The 22532-nt window shown below is 35.3% G+C and overlaps 2 protein-coding genes across 2 annotated transcripts; both read right to left on the bottom strand.

Annotated features, from left to right (window-relative positions):
• Positions 1 to 15476: 15476 nt before the first annotated feature.
• LOC142525525 (putative inactive purple acid phosphatase 2) lies at positions 15477 to 17871 on the bottom strand. The gene is made up of 2 exons (XM_075629838.1): positions 17150 to 17871; positions 15477 to 16909 (listed from the first exon to the last, which is right to left on the bottom strand). Exons 1-2 carry the CDS (start codon positions 17840 to 17842, stop codon positions 15641 to 15643), a joined length of 1962 nt encoding a protein of 653 aa, XP_075485953.1. The 5' UTR covers positions 17843 to 17871; the 3' UTR covers positions 15477 to 15640.
• Positions 17872 to 18562: 691 nt separating this feature from the next.
• LOC142524637 (putative SNAP25 homologous protein SNAP30) lies at positions 18563 to 20851 on the bottom strand. Its single transcript, XM_075628683.1, has 5 exons — positions 20607 to 20851; positions 19559 to 20026; positions 19392 to 19485; positions 19133 to 19260; positions 18563 to 18975 (listed from the first exon to the last, which is right to left on the bottom strand). Exons 2-5 carry the CDS (start codon positions 19976 to 19978, stop codon positions 18778 to 18780), a joined length of 840 nt encoding a protein of 279 aa, XP_075484798.1. The 5' UTR covers positions 19979 to 20026; positions 20607 to 20851; the 3' UTR covers positions 18563 to 18777.
• Positions 20852 to 22532: the final 1681 nt, after the last annotated feature.

Here is a 22532-nt window from a genome sequence, read left to right on the forward strand (position 1 = left end):
CTTTTCAAATTGAATGCGATTAATGTACTTCGTAACATTGAAAGCAATAAAAGTACCAATTTTATTTACTTGGTTGAGCCGTGTGATTTATGGCATGATCGTTTGGGTCATGTAAGGTATAATTCATTACGTAAGCTAGTAAATTTAAATTTATTGCCTTCAATTGACGTAAACAAAAAACACAAATGTGATATTTGTGCTGAGGAAAAATTTACAAAGGCCTCGTTTTCATCTGTAGAAAGAAATACAACTCCTCTAGATTTAATTCACACTGATTTATGTGATTTGAAGTTTGTGCAAACTAGAGGAGGAAAAAAGTATTTTATTACTTTCATTGATGATTGCACAAGGTATTGTTATGTCTATTTGCTACGTAGCAAAGATGAGGCTCTCGAAGAAGTGTTTAAACACTATAAGAATGAGGTTGAAAACCAATTTACTAAACGAATAAAAATTATTTGCAGTGATAGAGGTGGAGAATACGGAGCACCATTTGAAGAATTTTGTTGCAAAAGTGGCATTATTCATCAAACTACTGCGCCATATTCACCACAATCAAATGGTATCGCTGAAAGGAAAAATCGCACTCTTAAAGAAATTATGAACGCAATGTTATTGAGTTCAGGATTACCCCAAAACTTGTGGGGGGAAGCAATCCTTTCAGCCAACTACATTCTTAATAAATACCCCACAAAGTTAAGGACGAAACTCCTTACGAATTATGGAAAGGCCACAAGCCTTCCTACAAATATTTAGAAGTGTGGGGGTGTTTGGCAAAAGTTGAAGTGCCAAAACCAAAACAAGTAAAAATTGGACCTAAGACAATAGATTGCATATTTATTGGATATGCAAATAATAGTAGTGCATATCGATTTTTGGTACATAAATCTGAAATAAGCGATGTGCATGAAGGAACAATTATTGAATCAAGGAATGTTGTCTTCTTTGAAACAACATTTCCTTGTAAAGAAAATAAAGAAATAAGTTCTCGAAAAAGGACTTATGAAACTACGAGCGGTGGAGTTCAAGAAGAACAACAAGAACCACGACGTAGTAAGAGGGCTAAAACAGCAATAACCTTTGGTCCTGATTTTCTAACTTATATGTTGGAAAATGAACCAAGGGCAGTTAGTGAAACACTATCAAGTCCTGAAGGCCCCTTTTGGAAGGAGGCAATGAACAATGAAATAGAATATATCTTGCAAAATCATACATGGTAATTTGTTGACCTCCCTCCGGGAAATAAACCATTAGGATGCAAGTGTATTCTTAAAAGGAAATACAAAATCGATGGATCTATTGAAAAATATAAGGCTAGATTAGTAGCCAAATGATATAGACAAATGGAAGGTCTTGACTATTTTGATACATACTCACCAGTGACGAGAATAACATCTATTCGTGTATTGATAACAATTGCGGCATTACATAATCTAGAAATACGTCAAATGGATGTGAAAATGGCATTTCTCAATGGGGAACTTGAGGAAGAAATACATATGAAATAACCCAAAGGATATATGGTTCCTGGACATGAGAAAAAAGTGTGTAGACTCGTTAAGTCATTATATGGGCTTAAACAAGCGCCAAAACAATGGCATGATAAATTCGACAAAACTATGTTGTCGAATGGCTTCAAAATTAACGAGTGTGATAAATGTATTTACATCAAAGGCACACCTGAAGCATATGTGATAGTATGCTTGTACGTTGATGATATGTTAATTGTGGGAAGCAATATTAATGTCATCAAGACTACTAAGAAGATGTTAACAATAAACTTCGATATGAAAGATATGGGAGAAGTAGATGTCATTTTGGGAATAAAGGTTACCAAAACATTGGAAGGACGTGTTTTGTCGCAATCTCACTATGTTGAAAAAATATTGGAAAAATATAATGCGAAAGATATGTCCTTGATCAAAACATCTGTAGATCCAAGTTTGCATCTTTCCAAAAATATAGGTGAACCCATATCTCAATTAGAGTATTCGAAGATCATAGGCAGTCTGATGTATCTCATGAATTGCACTCGTCCAGATATTGCTTATGTTGTAAACAAACTCAGTAGATTTACAAGTAATCCTGGCAATGATCATTGGAAGGCATTAACAAGGTTACTTAAATATTTAAGATACACCTTAAATTATGGATTACAATATACGAGATATCCCGCGGTCCTAGAAGGTTATAGTGACGCAAATTGGATATCAGACACAAATGATTCTGTACGGCCCGAGATTTTAATTACTGTAATCCGAGATTAATCTGAAAAGATTTATTGATTAATTGATATGATTATAGACAAAAAAAGATCAGACCGGGAGAGCCGAAAGAAGATTTGACACGAGGTGCAAGAAGAGTCCCCGCGCACATGCGTGACATGTAAAGGCGCACATGCGCCAGGAAGACAGAATCATGCGCGCACATGCGCGGCTCGAATGCGCGCACATGCGCGGAACGTCCAGAGAGTTCGGCGCACATGCGCGGCAGAAGGCGCGCATATGCGCAAATGGTGAAGGCACGAGACAGTAGGTCTCGCGCATATGCGCGACTTATGTGCGCGCATATGCGCGAGCAGTCCGGTAGTTCGGATAAGGCTTCCGGCGCATATGCGCGGCCTTGTGCGCGCATATGCGTGCGACATGCAGAAGGAAAACAAGCCACTTGCCTCTTTTATGTGCGACGTGTATATATATATATATATGTATATCCAAGCAATTTCCTCAGAATTGAGAAGGGAAGCACCGAGGAAGCTTTGCGTGAGATTTGAGATTTACGAGCGAACCGTCTGTTTGATTTCTAATCTGACTTCAGTACTGTGTTCCTATCAACGCAGGCTACAACTGGACATTGGGTATGGACAGAGTTGACTTCAATACTTCGTCTTCGTCGGACCGAGAAGTTAAAGGTATAAATTAATGTTGAGGTGGGATTGCACAACTCGAGTGAGGTTTGGCTCGAGTTTCTCTAAATCACATACTTTACCTTATCGTATTGATTTGATTGATATACTTATTCTCTTGATTGATAGATAGCAGGTATTAGACGAGTAATCTTGTGACAGAAGCGCCTGATAGTGGCGGGATCGCCACAGGCACATTGCACGATGTCACAAGATAGTGTATTGGCGATAGTGCCAAAGTCTGTCACCGGATGATTGGCTATCGATGTGGATAGAAATGTAGCTTCTTCTATTACTGGTGATCGGTACTGTATCGATGTGGATAGAATCGTAACTCTTCTATTACTGATGATCGATATCATATCGATGTGGATAGAATCGGAGTTTCTTCTATTACTGGTGATCGATACTATACCGATGTGGATAGAATCCGAGCTTCTTCTATTACTGGTGATCGATACCATATCGACGTGGATAGAACTGGAGTCTTTTCTATTACTGTTGGTCGATATGAGAATACCCACATCTGGAAACCGGGATCCCTAGACTAGGATTGAGTCTAGTCTAAAATGCGGAGTCATGAGTCTAATTGACAGTTTATATTGAGTTACGTTGAATTATGTTCCTGATGGTGGTACATGTTTAGAATAGGATTTATTCTTGATATGGATTTATATTCTGATTTGAATACATGTTAGACATATCTGTTATATGCTTTTATATTGTTTTTATGATTGCATGTATACATGATTTATACTGAGAATGTAATTCTCACCGGAGTTATCCGGCTGTTGTCTTGTTTGTATGTGTGCATGGCAACAGGTGGGATAGGATCAGGGTCAAGAAGAGAACGAGGCTGGACTAGATAGCGTGGAGATCCGGGCTTCGAAGCAACTTAGGATTCAGCACTGATATATAGTTGAACCTAGTTGAATTCTTGTAGATAATACAAGATTTATATGTTTATGTTTAGTATGTAATCTGAATTGAATTACATTATGTTTCCGCTTTGTATTTTAAAACAAAATTTAGACCCTGTTTATTATAATTGTTTGAATTATTCCTAAAGACGATTAAGGAATGAATTAGCGTCCGGGTCCCCACAACAGGTGGTATCAGAGCATTAGGTTCCAGAACAGTAGGTTCTAGAACTGTAGGTTCTTGAGATTGAGATAGAAAAGAGTGAGCGGGGTAGATTGAGTTTTCTTTCGTTGCATGTGATTGCTAGCATGTGATTACTTATAATGTGGAATTACATTGTGTATGCTAGCATGATATTATGTTTACTGCTTTTAAATACATGTTACCTGAATACCTGAGTTGATTTGGTAATGTATTTGATTTGAAAATGAATCAGAACCAATTCTTGATCAGAAGGTAAGCTGATCAGCAAGGGACTAAGATTGATTTATCTCATGTGATGGCTAACTCTTGTGGTAAGCAGATATACCTCCTCGAAGAATTCCTGAAAGAGGTAGTACTTCGATTGAACAGATAGATATATCAGAAACTCCGATGGAAATACAGTTGAAGAAATTTCAGTCGTTTCAACCGCCGATTTTGAAGGGTACTGAGATGTCTGAAGAGTGTCAGAATTGGTTAGATGACATAGAACTGTTGTTTGATTTGCTTAAGTATTCAGATGAATGGAAAATTAAATTGGTGCCCAACCAGTTACGAGAGGCCGCCAGGAATTGGTGGATTACAATCAAGGGAGTGACTAGTAGTTGCCATATTTGTAGACAGCCGGGACACTTTGCGAGAGTTTGTCCTCAGAGAAGTTCCCGAAGATTTTAGGGAGTAGAAGACCGAGGAACAGACACATGACACACCTGATGATATAGTGGCAGGTACTGTTCTTTTATGATTATGTTGCATAGATATTGATATATACTAATGCATTCCCTACGATTATCTTTGACTGAGTTGTATTGATATATATTGTACCTGCTGGGTCTGTATTACTGTAGTATTGATCTTTGTACCTTTTGGGGAGAGGAATTGATATCAGTGAATTCTGTTATATATTATGTACTGCAGTAAAAAGAGAATGAGATTGAATTAGATTGTATTGTACTTGTGTTATCTGATTCTAACTACATTATTGATATTAATATGCTAACAAGTACAGAACTATTATAGATTCTTGCCAGGAGATGGTAAGATTCGGACCTGAAATGGCCGATGAACGAATGATATACGGTAAGGATTCTCGATTTTGAATTCCTTGATATCTGTATTATGTATGATTCGATGATTATCGAAAAGAATGGAGTAATTCCTTATGTATTCAGTTGATTACTGAAGTTGAGCCTATCTGGAAATGATTTGTCAGTAGCAGGAGAGTTGCTATAGTCGTTCCAGATGAAATTCCGGGTTTGTCTTATATCAGAAAGAGAAACTTCAGCCTTGATTTGATATCAGGTATGAATTTCATTTTAGACTTCTGTACAGAATGATATTGATTGAATTGAAAGAATTGAAATGTCAGTTAGAAGATTTACTGCCTGAGAGTTAGAGTTACATCTGATTATGTGTTTCTCTGGGAAATACTTCAGTTCTGTGTATGGGTTGATAAATCATGTGTTCCGAAGTGTTCTGATGACCGTATGCTCGTTTTATCTATGATATTTTGAGATATATTCGCAGCATATGATTGATTGAATCGAACAGTTGAAATTTGTATTGAATATTCTGGGAACTGAGATTGTTGTATACAGAATTGTTTGGCTATGAATTCAGATTGCAACAGATTGTATTCAGAGTCTGTGATATCTGAAGATAGTATACTGATTGATTGTAGCACAGTTGAGACAGTGATCAGTGGCTGAAAACGACATTAATAATGGCAGAACTTCAGAACGTTCAAGCCGGCTCAGAGCTGATGTTGAAAATTACAGCAGTTCCGAAGTTTGATCAGATTGTTCAGAACTTGATTTCGATAGTCAGAACAGTGTGTCAATCGGAATACCAGGTAGGTAATGCTTTATTTTATATAATTAGCTGATTTGTTTGTGCCAGATATTTCGAATTTGAAATAACAGGTATTGTCAGAGGCACACAGTAGTAGATTCAGTATTATTCTGGTAATAGAAAATGTGTGATAATTCGAATGGACAGTTTCGATGTAAACAAATGAAATCAGTTATGTCAGAATTTGTATTGAAATGTCTAAATCGCTGACAGATGAGGACAGGAAGATAGAAACCAGGAGATTGAATATACAGATTATCGATTCCTGAATAGAAATAGGAGTACAATTCTATGGATCTGGTGATACTTACCAAAATATTGCCAAGAATGTACCAGGATGTGGTTATGATTGAACGATTGTTCAAATCTGCATATGTATATTGTACAGGATGACGTACAAATATGAAAAAACGACTGAGAGGTATGTCAGAAAAGGGGTCAGATTGTATTGAATGCCAGAGTTAATTATATCATACCGTGATTTTTGGTTGATTTTATACTTTTGGCAGAATGTATAGCATGATTTTTTATCTATGGTTTATAGATGGACGGATAGTCGGAGCGAACTATCTAGATACTGGAGGATATCCAGGAACTGTAGTGCTGGATTTTAGCACTAGTGACCTGAGATCTTGTCACTTTATGAATTATTGTACAATGATAGCTATTAGATGAATATCGAAATAGCTTTAGTCGAGATATTGTACAGTGAGAACTGCGAATTTCCTTCATATGGGGATGATACTGCGGTGATACCTGAGATTAGATTTGATGGGATCAAAGATCTGATAAAGAAAATGAAACTGATTCAGGAGCAAAGGAAGGTAGCTCAGAAGTTGACATGAAATATGCCAACGTCAGGTGATGACTGTTGGAATTTGAAGCCGAGATTGAGTTCTTAAGAGCTATTGATTGGTATATACGGATATTGTATAGCCAGTATTCGCAATTGATTTTATCAGAATGATCTTAAGTAGTATGATGATATTATACTTCTTGAATTCTTCTTCAAATTGAAATCAGGGATGCGTGAAAGAATGAAAATTCAGAATGAAGACTATTCTGTTGTTAGAAATACGGTAAAGTTAGCAGGGCATTAAGAGAGACAGAATCTGATATGAGATTGAGATTTCAGAATGATTTTATAGAATAAATTTCCTGAAGTAACCTCTAGTATACATTTCTTCCTTATCTGAATTGATTGCCTGTGATTTCGAGGACGAAATCATATCTTAGAGGGGGAGAAATGTAAGGCCCGAGATTTTAATTACTGTAATCCGAGATTAATCTGAAAAGATTTATTGATTAATTGATATGATTATAGACAAAAAAAGATCAGATCGGGAGAGCCGAAAGAAGATTTGACACTGAGGTACAAGAAGAGTCCCCGCGCACATGCGTGACATGTATGGGCGCACATGCGCGAGGAAGATAGAACAATGAGCGCACATGCGCGGCTCGAATGCGCGCACATGCGCTGAACGTCCAGAGAGTTCGGCGCACATGCGCGGCAGAAGGCGCGCATATGCGCAAATGGTGAAGGCACGAGACAGTAGGTCTCGCGCATATGCGCGACTTATGTGCGCGCATATGCGCGAGCAGTCCGGTAGTTCGGATAAGGCTTCCGGCGCATATGCGCGGCCTTGTGCGCGCATATGCGCGCGACATGCAGAAGGAAAACAAGCCACTTGCCTCTTTTATGGGCGACGTGTATATATATATATATATATATGTGTGTGTATATCCAAGCAATTTCCTCAGATTGAGAAGGGAAGCACCGAGGAAGCTTTGCGTGAGATTTGAGATTTACGAGCGAACCGTCTGTTTGATTTCTAATCCGACTTCAGTACTGTGTTCCTATCAACGCAGGCTACAACTGGACATTGGTTATGGACAGAGTTGACTTCAATACTTCGTCTTCGTCGGACCGAGAAGATAAAGGTATAAATTAATGTTGAGGTGGGATTGCACAACTCGAGTGAGGTTTGGCTCGAGTTTCCCTAAATCACATACTTTACCTTATCATATTGATTTGATTGATATACTTATTCTCTTGATTGATAGATAGCAGGTATTAGACGAGTAATCTTGTGACAGAAGCGCCTGATAGTGGCGGGATCGTCACGGGCACATTGCACGATGTCACAAGATAGTGTATTGGCGATAGTGCCAAAGTCTGTCACCGGATGATTGGCTATCGATGTGGATAGAAATGTAGCTTCTTCTATTACTGGTGATCGGTACTGTATCGATGTGGATAGAATCGTAACTCTTCTATTACTGATGATCGATATCATATCGATGTGGATAGAATCGGAGTTTCTTCTATTACTGGTGATCGATACTATACCGATGTGGATAGAATCCGAGCTTCTTCTATTACTGGTGATCGATACCATATCGACGTGGATAGAACTGGAGTCTTTTCTATTACTGTTGGTCGATATGAGAATACCCACATCTGGAAACCGGGATCCCTAGACTAGGATTGAGTCTAGTCTAAAATGCGGAGTCATGAGTCTAATTGACAGTTTATATTGAGTTACGTTGAATCATGTTCCTGATGGTGGTACATGTTTAGAATAGGATTTATTCTTGATATGGATTTATATTCTGATTTGAATACATGTTAGACATATCTGTTATATGCTTTTATATTGTTTTTATGATTGCATGTATACATGATTTATACTGAGAATGTAATTCTCACCGGAGTTATCCGGCTGTTATCTTGTTTGTATGTGTGCATGACAACAGGTGGGATAGGATCAGGGTCAAGAAGAGAACGAGGCTGGACTAGATAGCGTGGAGATCCGGGCTTCGAAGCAACTTAGGATTCAGCACTGATATATATTTGAACCTAGTTGAATTCTTGTAGATAATACAAGATTTATATGTTTATGTTTAGTATGTAATCTGAATTGAATTACATTACGTTTTCGCTTTGTATTTTAAAAAAAATTTAGACCCTGTTTATTATAATTGTTTGAATTATTCCTAAAGATGATTAAGGAATGAATTAGCGTCCGGGTCCCCACAGATTCAAAATCCACAAGTGGTTACGTATTTACCATTGGTGGTTGGGCTATATCATGGAAGTCTTCTAAGCAAACTTGCGTTGCTCGATCCACAATGGAATCGGAATGTATAGCTTTAGACAAAGCTGGAGAAGAAGCCGAGTGGATTCGAAATTTCTTAGAAGAAATCCCTTGTTGGAATAAGCCAGTGTCCTCAATAATAATTCATTGTGATAGTCAATCAGCAATTGGAAGGACACAAAATACTATATATAATGGGAAGTCTCGACACATCCGTCGTAGACTTAATACCATACGACAATTGATCTCCAATGGCATTATCTCCATTGATTATGTAAAATCAAAGGAAAATCTAGCGGATTCACTAACAAAAGATATACCGAGAGATCAAATGAATTGTCTATCAAGAGGAATGGGATTAAAACCCCAAAATTAAATCTTGTAGTGGATACCCAACCTAGTTGACTGGAGATCCCAAGATCTAGGTTCAAAAGGGACAACTAAATTACAAGATTGGTAGAAACACCTTGGAGAAATCTCCTACCTATTCCTATGATAAGTGGTGTTGCCCACAAAGGGGTATGCGGCTAGGTTTTACCTTTAATGATTCCTAAGATATACTAATACGTATGTTGGAGTATAGTGGGATACTCTCCTAGGAGATCACCGGCGTAAGTGCGAAGTGTGGCCGCTTCAAATATGAAAAGCACTCGCGAAACCAAGCGGTGTCCATGGCCGAAATGGACCCAACAGTGAGAACATAATGAAATGTTAGAAATGTTATTGTGTGAATATAATTGTCTTGGTTTACACAAAATGGCGAATAGTTCAAGGCATCACGTCCACTAATTGCCAAGTAAATCCGATTATATCTTACTAAGGAAGGTTCAAAGCCAAAAGCTACATATCCTGATGCAATAATATTTTTCTAGAACGCTATTTGTCGAGTCAGCATAGTCACATGCAATAATTTTCATTCATGTGGGGGATTGTTAGAAAAATGAGTTTTGTACTCATTTAAAATCGAAAAAATAATTTGAACGAGCTACATAGCGAACGGAATTATTTCTCGATTATCAATTAAGGTGAATGAGAAATTAATTGAATTCAAATTTTATCGAGTGATGTCATTTTTTTATTTTTTTATTTTTCAATTTATTTTTTAATTTATATATCAAAATTACAGTGTAGTCTCTCACTATTTCTTATATTTATATTTTGATCCTCATTTAAATATAAATCAAATGAATTATAAAAAAATATTATACAAGCACGCAATGCGTGCGTCGGTGCACTAATATATAATAATATATTGTAATATTATATATATAATTAAAAATATATATTGAAATCACACGGCCAATGGCCGCGTGATTTCAATTGAATTGTGGATACAAGTCTCTTTGATTAAAAGGTGCAAGCTTTTTTGTGAAATGGTGTATCATTTCATGAAGTGAATTGACCATGTGATTTCAATTGAATTGTGGATCCAAGTCTCTTTGATTAAAAGGTGCAAGCTTTTTTGTGAAATGGTGTATCATTTCATGAAGTGACATTTCTTTTGATTCAAGGCTTTTCATCTATTATAAATAGGACATCCCTCATTTGCATTCATTGCACCGATTTCTCTTCTTCTTCTTCTTTCTCTCTAAGTATGGTTCTATATGCGAATTTTTAAGCATTATCGCTTAAAGTTCAAATTTTCAAGATACAAAATCTTGAGTTTGAATTTTCTAAGCTTATACGCTTAAATTCGAACTTTGGAATTAAATTCGAGAGTTGTCTTCAAGTTTTGAGTTTTTTTAAGTATTTACGCTTAAATCCAAGTTTTGCAAGATTTAAACTCTTGGAATTGGATTTTTAAGTTTAACGCTTAGAATTCGAAATTAGAAAGTTTGCATACCATATTGATAGCGTTCTAAACATCTCAAGTTTGTGTGGCTTTGAAATTTATAGTGCTACTATTTTAAAGTCGTAGTCGTTGTATATTGGAAAACGAATTGCCAACAACCGTGAGCATCGGGGCGGGGCAATATCGTTTTAAGGAAAAAGAATCAAACTCTTGCATCGACTATTTTCTCCTAACCATTTGGTTCACCCATTTATATCCCTTGATTTCCCAAGACAAAAGAATTCAATACCAACAGTAACAAGTACAGTTTCCTTAAAACAAATCCGTCAGCTTCGAAATGTGCTTAGAGGATCAAAATGAACGATTGTTTCTCAAGATACAACGGGCATACATGTAACAACATTAGCACAAAACGTCGACGAACTGAATTAGTGCATGAAATTTATCGACATATTATTTAGAACCATAAGCAGCTTACACAGTGAGCAGGGAGAGAAAGTAGGAACAAGAGATGAGTTTGATTTGGCGGTGTGTTTGAGAGATTGGGTCAGTTATATAGGTTGATTGCATCCATACGAAAGGTAAAGGTTGTCATCAATAATAAGCCAGCTATATGAAGCACCAACAACCCTCCACATGCGAGAGAAGCTTGACCAATCTTTCTTACACTTTCATAAAGTCTAACTCGATATAAATTCACATATATCACTTTTATTTTCCTATGTGGGACAAACTCATCATTCCTAAATTTTCATTCATATAAATCGGAAACTCATTAACAAACACAACCCAATTATATATGATACTAGTTATTCTGCACACGCAATGCGTATGTGTATAGTTTTTTTTAATCATTATCGATGGACTAAAGTGAAATTTGACAAATTATGGAGTGACTGAATTGATATTTGAATTGTTGAAATAAAAAAAATAAAAATAAAAGTGTGTTTTTAAATTAATAAAAAAAAACAAAAGTGTAATATTAGTATCATATAAGGGTAAAGTTGGTGTCCTTCATTGCCAGTATTGACATATAGAACGGGACTCAGGAATTGATCTATGGTCAATTTTTGAACACCCTAAACTCATTGACTTCCATTTCCACCTTTCGAAAGAGAAAGTCATTTACGACCAAAAACATTAGTTACTATCATGTTCTTAACTTTAATAAAATAAAATATATATGTATATACAATCCAACAATACTTTTACGGTAACTATATCGTGCGTGCATGATACATCATAGTTTTAAAATAATATATTATGTTACTAAATTATTTATCATCTTGTGATATAAAATAACTTAGAACAACGATGAAATAAGATTAATTTAATCGACTATATATGGATAATTTGAGTAGAATATTTCAGAAATATATGTTTTACTTTTTGATGAAAGTAAAACAACGATGAAATAACTTAAAACAACGATGAAATAAGATTAATTTAATCAACGAGGAAATATATATATATATATATATATATATATAAATTTGATATACGTTTTGATGTTTGACATATAAGCATAAGAACATTTTACAATAGTCCTGTTGATTGCGATCATTGCAAAACATAAGAGTAGTTTTCTTGTGAGACGGTCTCACGAATCTTTATCTGTGAGACGGGTCAACCCTACCGATATTCACAATAAAAAATAATACTCTTAGCACAAAAAATAATATTTTTTCATTGATGATCCAAATAAGATATATGTCTCATAAAATATGACAAGTGAGACCGTCTCACACAAGTTTTTGTCAGAACATAAATAGACATGAACTAATCACATATTTTTGTTTCATCCAATATTAACATTGGGTTTAAGTTGCACCAAAAATTAGTGTTATAAACTATGTCGTTGTCCATGTGTATGAATTTATCATCGATATATACAATATAAATATGAATACATCTATAAAAAAATGATCAATGATTTTATCTCCACTTTATTTAATGTTGTATATATTTAAATTTTGTGAATAAATTTTACACATAAATAAGAGTGTAGTAGGCTGAATCGAACAAGATAATACTATTCGTAACCTAAAAAAATAATTTGAACATAAATATCAATGAATGAGACTAGTAATTATTATTTCAAGTATATTAATAATAAATTGACAAAAGGTGTGATCACATTAATTAATACACTGGAAAAGCACATGAAAATACCTTTATGCCGCATCACAGCTCAAAAATCATGAGATTCATGGGATTTTCTTGAATCTGTCCTCTCGTTTCTAAATTTGAACCTTTACAGAACTGTACATTTTCTCCAAAGAATTAATTACACACAGCGAAAATCAGAAAAAGTTTTACAATTTCCATGGTTGTTTTTCTGACTTTTTTCTGCTTCCACACCGCAAGCCCCTCCAATTCTCCACAGCAAAGCAATCAGATATCTTTCAACTTCTTCGCGTACGCAGACCTTGATACGAGCTTGGAAATCTCCGTTTAGTTTCTCATGTTTCTGCAGGTTATAAATGAAACAACAAACAAAATAGAAACAAAAAAGAAAAAGAAAAAAAAAAGAAAGAACTGTTTTAGGTGTACGTCTGCTGCATGCCAAAAAAAAGTTCAAGAAATAATGCCAAAAAAGGAAGAGTCGATTGAAATTCTTGAAAAGTATGGGAAAAAAAATTAAAGAAAAGAACCAGGGAATTATGATCATCAGAGGGCTGAGATTCAGTTATGAAGAGGGTTTGGTCCAGAAGGGACTAATCTTTTCTCCACACCGTATCTTGGATCAATCTCATGGCCACCACGGGGCAGCCGAGGCGGCGGCGGAAATGGTGGGCAGTGACAGATCAATAGTTTTTGAAGCTGAAAACAGACGGTAGGAATCTGATGGCCGGTGGAAATAGGGTGGCAAGAATGGTGACGCCGCCGTGCTTGCTGCTCATGTGTTTTGTGATGATGGGCTTGAGGATTTGAGGATTGAGTGGCTGATGTGACGATCAGAAGGAGGGAAAGAACTACGATGAACGATACAAGAATTCTGCTGCTGCGTGGGAAGCTACTACAAGCAAGAGCGCTCTTCATTATTGTGAAGTCGGTGAATTTTTTGGAGGAGAGGATTTTACGTTGGTGTGTGTGTGTGTGTGTGTGTATATATATTTCAAATCTTTGATTATAGTTTAGTCGAATGGATAGAAGACTCGAAGGGATATCATTCATTTGATACGTAAAAATGAAATCAAATCAGGTCAAATATTTCGATCTAAATGTAATCTAAATTATTGTATTTTTCGAAAAAATAAGATTGAAATTTCAAATTTGTTTGGATATATAGTGGGTTAGGGGTGGTTGGGTGGGGATTATTATGATTTAGAATTGACTTGTGATTAAGATAGAGAGGCAATATTTTAAGCTAAACACTATTTCACTTGCCAAGGGTTAGAGGGTCTATGAGAATGACTACATGTACAAGTGTTTGATATTATATTTTTCAGGTCAAAAACTTGTGTTAGATGGTTTCACGAGTCGTATTTTATGAGACTGATATCTTATTTGAGTCATTCATGAAAAAAATATTACTTTTTATGTTAAGAATATTACTTTTAATTGTGAATATCGGTATGATTGACCCGTCTCACAGATAAAAATTCGTGAGATCGTCTCATAAAAGACCTACTAATTTTTTAGAATATAAGTATGATATTGTTCAGATTATGAAGATATAATGTAATTATCCGTGTTAGAGGGTCTACGAGGATGACTACATGTGCATGTGTTTGATGTTATGTTTTTCTAAAGATATAATGTGATTGTCCTTACTATTGATGAGACTTGATATTTGTTTATTTGGGCAAAGAAAATACAAAGAAACAACTAAATCTATTTCAATAAATTAGAAAAAATACCTGTAATAAGTGAGACTCAAACCTGAAACCAACAACTCTCAAACATCAACCTTAACCATTAGGCGAAAACATCGTTGGCATTTCTCAATCCTTGATTTAAACATAAAAATTTTAAATTTTTAAAAAACAACTAAATATTATTCTACTTAAAATATTTATTTTAATTAAATTATTAAAATAATCTTTAGAGTTTTTTTAATCTATAATTTTTTTATTGAAAAATATTTAACAAAAAAATTATTGATTTTAAACATAATTTTTTTAATTTTTAAAAAACAACGAAATATTATTCTACTTAAAATATTTATTTTAATTAAATTATTAAAAAATAATCATTAGAGTTTTTTTAATCTCTAATTTTTTTATTGAAAAATATTTAACCAAAAAATTATTGATTTTAAACATAATTTTTTTAAATTTTAAAAAACAACGAAATATTATTCTACTTAAAATATTTTTTTTAATTAAAGTATTAAAAAATAGTCTTTAGAGTTTTTTTAATCTCTAATATTTTTATTGAAAAATATTTAAGAAAAAAAATATCGTACACAAAAAACTTATTTTATATCCACATGCAGAGAGGCTGATTGTCTTATCCGACTAAACTAAAAAAATTCAAGAATATGATCAAAGGTACAAGTAAGATCACAAAGATCCAAAACAAAATTAGCCAATTTGTCCAAATTTCTTATCTTATTTTGCTCCTTTTTTCCTATCCCTTAATTATAATCAAATTATTGGATTTATTTCCAGATGAAAGCTATTTTTGGTTGACCCTTTATATATTATAGGAAAATTCTTATATTTAAAGTGTAGTAAATTCAACAAAGTAAACTCAAGATAAGAAAATTACAGATAAAAATTTATAAATCCCCACCAAATGGCATTCCAAGAGTTTTGTTTCCTTGTTTTGATTGACAAACCATGCACGTTTATATATGCAATTAAATCAAGTAATCAAAAGTCCATTCCTTTTTTCTTTTCTTTTTGAAAGAAAAATGCCATTCTTTCATACTACTTCATTCTTCAAAGGACTCCAATTTTTGTCCACAAAACCATGTCTTCCACCATATAAAATTTTCCCAATCACATAACCAATTAGAACCAAAAATAGAATACTTGAACTTAAATCAGCATGCCATGAGAAACTAATGAACTCTGACCACCGCCCCATCGCCGTCTCTCCGCCGCTACTCCTCACTACTTCACCTGGTGGTGCAGCTATCTCCACCGCGTCGTGCACCTCTCCATCGTGATTCCCCACATAATAAAGCCCGAGTTTCTCCCTCGTAGCCACGAGCCTAGTGTACCCAAACTCACCACTTCGATACAAAGATCGTACGGGTTGTGGAAAAATGGGGTCATCGGGATGACCCACCCTTGTTTCCCACAATGGCTGCGAGTCCTGCCCTGCCATCCCAATCACAACATGCACCGGAAACGCAAGCCATTCAGCGCCCTTATTTTTGTCCAACTCCCCACAAGAAAAATTATTTAGAGGACAAAACCTTTCATATCTGTGAACATGACCCCATAACACGAGACTAACCTTATTCTTCACAAAAAGTGGCTCCAAATGCTCGATCATCCTGGCCCTCAAACCCGCTTCTCTGTTTTTATTAGCTGTTGTGTACATTGGCCTATGCCCTTGTACCACCACAAAAGGAGTCTTTCTCCTATCAGTCGTACCCAAATCGCGCTTCAAGAACTCATACTGCTTACTCCCTGGTAAGAAGTTTGTCTCAGTAGATAGATACACGAAATGGACCACTCCCATGTCGAATGAATAATACAGATTTCGGGTATCAGGGGCCCTCATTCCGGTTAGTTCTGAATCATTTCCAGGCATGTTAAAGCGAAGACTGTAAGGCACTCCACATTCCCCTCCACTGTCTTTCTTGTATACCGAACTAGCCCATTTTGGTTTCCACGGCTGCAGAGGCCAGTTGTATTCGTGATTGCCAATGCAAACGTGGTACGGGACTCTAGAGGCAATAGGCTCGATTTGAGTGAAGAAAGTGTCCCATAACCAAGAATAGCCTCTGGCATAGCTGATATCTCCAATGTGCGAGATCATCATGGGCTTATTACCAAAGGATTCAATGTCACGTTTTATCCATCTGATCGTGGACAAGCTCTCTCCTTGTGTTCGATCAAAGGTTTTGTATGGTGCCGCTGTTCCCATATCGCCTAACATGAAGGCTACTGTTTCATCCGAATCAAGATTCTGCGAAATGAAGCTGAACTTGACGCTCCATCCGCCGGGATCACTTCCAACCTGCGTTTTAGAACACAAATGAACATGTCCACCAAGAATTTACTCGTAGGGTATAATCAACAAGCATGCTCAGAAGTTCATCTGACAATTTAATCAAGCAATATCATTCATTATCATGGTAAAATAAAAGATTCACAACAAGATGAATCAGCAGTTACTTTTTTTTTTTGGAAACAAAATCAGCAGTTATTTTGAGCAGCAAAAAAATGTAGCAAACATTATAATAAAGTAGTAATTAACCTGATAATAGTATCTTTTCCCTATCTCCAAATTGATCATGACACCATCATGAATAAATCCGGGATCCCTCCATCCAACACTCTCATTCGCTGGAGAATCGCACATATCTTCCCTCTCATACCTCGAAACACGGGTACCCACCACCCGGCCCATCTCTCTCCGGGTCAACCCATATCTCACAAAACTCTCTTCCCCATCATGGGTCACGAACATCACCCGCATTTCCCCATCCTTACCCGTCAAGGACAAATGCACCTGCTCAGGGCCACGACCCGGCTCGAACTCGATCTCCTCCGACTCTGCTAGCAGCTTCTTAGTCCCTGGCAATGGGTTGTGATCGTTGTCCAATCGGGTGGGGTCGACTTCCGACTTGGTCCAGTGGAAGATCCGGAATTGGTACTTGGATCGGAGGTTGACAACGGGGAAAGTAAGCGAACCCGACCCGGATCTCCATCCCATGGAGGTGGATAGAAAAATATAACCAATGAAGTTTTCATGGGAGGAATTTGAAGGGGAGTAGATCCCGAGCCAATCAAGCTTGGAAGGTGAGTCGACACCGGACCAACGGATCGTTATCGGATCACCCGACTTGGACAACAGCTTATGACTGACGGAGATTGAAACCGAACCGTGGCTTACGTAAAAGAGAAGGCAGAAAAAATATACGAAGAGGAAGGCAGTTGGAGTGATCATGGCTTGGGTTTCCGTTTTAGTAACGTAGGACTTGCTTATATATGGAAAGCAGTGAATTTAAGATAAGGTTTTCGAACAGCTTTCGGAAAAATACTAAAATATAATTTTGAAATAAGTTAATTTTTGTGACATGGTTTCACCAATCTTTATCCGTGAGACGGGTCAATCATATCGATATTTACAATAAAAAACAATATTTTTAACATAAAAAGTAATTTTTTTTCATGGATGACCCAAATAAGATATCTGTCTCACAAAATACAACCCGTGAGATCTTTTCATCTAAATTTTTATCCATTTGCTAAATGAAGGTAAAAATAATTTTTAATTATATGATGTGATACATACATATGTAGTAACTGAATTGGGTAAAGCTTACATTGTATGGTCCTATATTATAGTAAATTTTTTTAAACTTAATACTCGATAAATTATAAACTTCTCTTAAATAACATTTTTTTGTAAAAAGTTTATCTGATGTATATATTTTATCTATCTCCCATTATAAGATAAACTTAGTATGTCATGTTTGTGACAGGTCTTTTCCGGCAAGATCTGAATTTCAACATATATCAATGATATATATATATATATATACACGAATGGGACTACATGCTAAGGATATAATTTAGTATGGGACTACATACTTGGGCAAACACTAGCCTGCATGCAAGATTTATATAATTTAGTATGGGACTACATACTTGGGCAAACACTAGCCTGCATGCAAGATTTACACACACACACACACACACACATATATATATATGAATAATGCCATTATTTACTGATGATATAGCTCTTAGAAAACATTTTTACAATTAATAAAAAAAATAAAGCAATGAAACGGACACAGCTTCAAAGATATCCCCCGTCGAAAGATAATTGACCAAGTACCAAAATCTAAAGGCAAGTGTATAAGTGAGTTTATTTCATCACTTGCCAATCAAACGTCGTGCACGTTGATTGGCACCTTTCACTCTAGAATGGAGTTCATCAACATCTTGTCCAAGGTGATCCAGGGCCTTGTTTTGCCTGTTCAATTCGCTTCCCATATCGACAGCCATGCCTTTTAGTTCACCCAATATATTGCTAAGGTCTGAAAGTGCATCATCCTGCTTTCCTTTCTCCAACTGAAAACAAGACAATACAAACTATTTACTTGGAGAAAAGGAGAGGGGGGTTGCCGAAACTAACTTGACACCAAGTCGCTGAGCGTGAGCTTGAGACTTGGATATCGCCCATCACTTCAGATCGTATATGGCACGATTGATGTGCACAAGTATGTACCTCAACTTTCTGCAGGGCACTAGTTGGCTCCGGAGGAGGTGTGCGCGAGCCACGTTTTTTGGGTGCCTGATCTAAGCCCAACTTTTCTCTTTGCTCCGGGGTACTTCTTTTTCCTGTATCACTATCATCTGTCGAAAGTCGCAAACTCGTCATCATTTTTGAAACAATTGATTGTGACTACTCTACCTTTTATGTTTCAGGTAAACAATCGCATTAATGAATGAATCCATAAGTAACTATCAAGGGAGATGGAAGAAACCTTTTGAAGTTAAAGGACCATTGATCGCCCTTGTCTTCTTTGGCTTCCACGGCCTCGAAAACATGCCACCGAGATTATTCAACAATTTCTCTCCCTGGACAAACACATTTTCATTTGTTTAAGAAAACCTTAACACAAAGATATGATAAGATCAAAGTTACCCATACCCGGCTCAAATCTCGGTCCATATCCACAGCCATCACGTGTGTCCTGTGAATTTGCTCGCCCTGCTGGTTCAACATGTCCAGTGTCCTAGTAGCATCTTGTCTCATATCCTCTGCAATCTTTAAGCAATTGTTCACCGAGTTAGTGGTCTCCCCAGCCTTGTTCATAGCATAATCCTCCAATTCTTGAACCGACATTTTATCAAAGTCCTTTTGCTTGCTCGCAGATGGCGGCCGCCTCCCGAAAAAATCATCATCATCATCATCCAGTGTCACAGGTATGGGCTCGGAAGATGTTCTTCTAGATGGTGTGATTGTGTTTTTCTTATCTGATTCGGTATCTGAATCAAAAGGATTGGTAGGATCTACTGATTTCTGAGTTGGGGGTTTGTTGTTGGCCGGCGATTTTCTGAAGCCAAACATTCTTGCGAACTATTTATCAACCCCGCCGACAAATTCAAAACTTGGCTCCTGCGGACAGAATATTTTCAAGACCAAAGCTATTTCGGAAATTTCTTGAAATTCATACAGAAAAATAGCCCATTATACTAAAAAGTCAGTAGTCACCATTGCTCGAAGAAAAAAGTAACAATTTGTGACCCCGTGAAACATAATTAATTGATCATAAACACGCAGCCCACGCTCCAAATTTAAAGCATGATTTTTGTTTATTCAGTCATTAATAATTAACTAAATGAAACATGGAATCGAGATAAGATTAACAACTGCAAACGAATTTCGACAAAAATGAAAGGAAGAACACACAAAAGTATGAGAAATGAAAAAACCAATCTTTTGCAAAAGATTTTGGGGGGCATGATAGCGTTAAATTCCCCCTTACAAAAATGATGTTTCAACTAATGGCACACGATCTAAAGATCCTCAAGCAATTAATCCCTGAATAAGAATCGAATTTCAAGAAAATCTTAACAGAACCTGATCGTCACTGTATTAAAAGAAATGCGTCTCTGCTCCCAGAAATGACAAGACAAAACAGGGGAACAAATCAAAAAATTTAAGCAAGCTAACGCAGAAATCTGCCGAAAATCACCTGATTGATGAATTCACAGCAAAAGGGTCTGGATGAATTCAAATAACATTTTTCTGGGAAGAAGGAATCTTGCTTTTTATCGACTACATAAACGAAAAAAAATCTAGAAATGCAGGAGAGGGAAATAAAGAAAACGAAGTCGGAAAATCTGGTTTCCAGAAAATCGAGGAAAAAAGATTGTGAAATTGGTTCGGATCTGTTGGTGGAAAAAGGCATAGAAAATTTCAGAGGCCCAGCGGATAACGAGGCGGGGTCATTTTTTGACCGTTTGAGCTTCATTGCCCTTTCTAATTCGTTATATTATTATTATTATTATTATTATTATTTTTTGGAACAGATAATTATTATCTTCTCTTTACTGTTAGCTTTGTCTAGTATTACGTGATAATCGAATGATTAATAATTTAATTTATAAATGTTTGATATGATAAGATATGTAATTTGATGGATAGATATATTACGTGTGATGTGAATTTAACAAGAGAGATAACATCGTAATAAACATATTTATGACCAAAATATATTTCATATTATATTTTCATTATTTCCCATTCATTGTTTATTTTCCCCCAAAGTTGTAATTTTTCACGTTTTACTCTCGAATAAGCTTAAGAATTCTTTAGATTTATCCAAAAAATGAGGATTCATGGTAGGCCCCTTTGAATTTGGAAGTCGCGATTTATCAACGGTTCCTCTCCATGCTTCTTCTGAAGAAAGAGAATTAGTTTTACAAGACCCGCTTGCTATTTTTTGATTTTCATTGAGGGGTATTTTGGTTATCACATTGTGTCAGTGTTGGTGACTGTAACCGGATATACACTGTCCATCTTCAAGGTATATATTTGCTTTCTAAGATAAACAATGAAATAGTCAAACATATAATCAACGTAAAGTTTATAAAAAAAATCAAACAAAGTACTAAAAATTAATCCGAGCTTAATCATACCTTCCAAACTGAGCTTTAAGGCTTAATATCTTATTTCATGGATTATGATATTGTGTTACTGAATATATTTCTCTCTTTCAAAATACCGTTATTCGTCATATCTTTTAACTCCATGAAAATAAAATAAAATATAATCAGATAAAATTCCTCAAAAAATGATATAAAATTTAAAGGATGATGAAGAAATGTATAATATTGAGATAATAATTTAAGATATATGGAAAAAGAACGATGTTTAAATCCAATCATTGTGAAAATTCGAGTTGAAAGTTTATGAAACAATTATGTACAAATACATTATATATATTAGTGCACTACAATACTTTTATGATTCATTTTATTTATATTTAAATGACTATCAAAATAAATTTATAAGAAATATTGAGGGATTAACTGTAATTTTATATATGAATTAAAAAAATAAATAGAAAAAGAAAAGAAAAAAATTAAGAACTATGTAGGAATTGAATCGACAACTTGATAATTAAGAAACAATATATATGACATCCATTAAAGTTTTAATACTTTGTTATATATATAATTATTAAAATAGATCATGATATCAAAATTTAATTACTCTAAGTATCTCAAACTTAATAATACGGATTGTGACAAACGCAAAATGTGTTTGTAAAAAACAATAAAGAACAAAGTATTTTAAAATTTTAAAATAAAAGTTATAAAATTTTGAAATTGAAATGATAGTAGATAAAATAAAATATAAAGTAAAACATCATTAAAACACAGTAAAATTATATAGTTAATTTGATAAGATATATGACGTTTTAGGCAAATCGAAAATTACATTATGGCTTCATATATATTATGCTCTTGTTATGGTAATAAATATATAGTAATAGATACATATCTTATCATTTGCATCAAGAGAAAAACTTGTATGAGACGGTTTTACGGGTTGTATTTTGTTAAACGAATCTCTTATTTGGGTAATCAATGAAAAAATATTACTTTTTATGCTA

This window comes from Primulina tabacum, chromosome 14 (genome assembly GCF_025594145.1).
Source record: "Primulina tabacum isolate GXHZ01 chromosome 14, ASM2559414v2, whole genome shotgun sequence".
In the NCBI taxonomy this organism is placed as follows: Eukaryota; Viridiplantae; Streptophyta; class Magnoliopsida; order Lamiales; family Gesneriaceae; genus Primulina; species Primulina tabacum.

Coding starts and splice junctions, on each gene's coding strand:
- LOC142525525 (XM_075629838.1), bottom strand. CDS start 17,842: ATGATCACTCCAACTGCCTTCCTCTTCGTATATTTTTTCTGCCTTCTC. Junction 16,910..17,149: donor GGAAAAGATACTATTATCAG/GTTAATTACTAC, acceptor TCTAAAACGCAG/GTTGGAAGTGATCCCGGCGG.
- LOC142524637 (XM_075628683.1), bottom strand. CDS start 19,978: ATGTTTGGCTTCAGAAAATCGCCGGCCAACAACAAACCCCCAACTCAG. Junction 19,486..19,558: donor TGGACCGAGATTTGAGCCGG/GTATGGGTAACT, acceptor GTGTTTGTCCAG/GGAGAGAAATTGTTGAATAA. Junction 19,261..19,391: donor TGGTCCTTTAACTTCAAAAG/GTTTCTTCCATC, acceptor GACTTTCGACAG/ATGATAGTGATACAGGAAAA.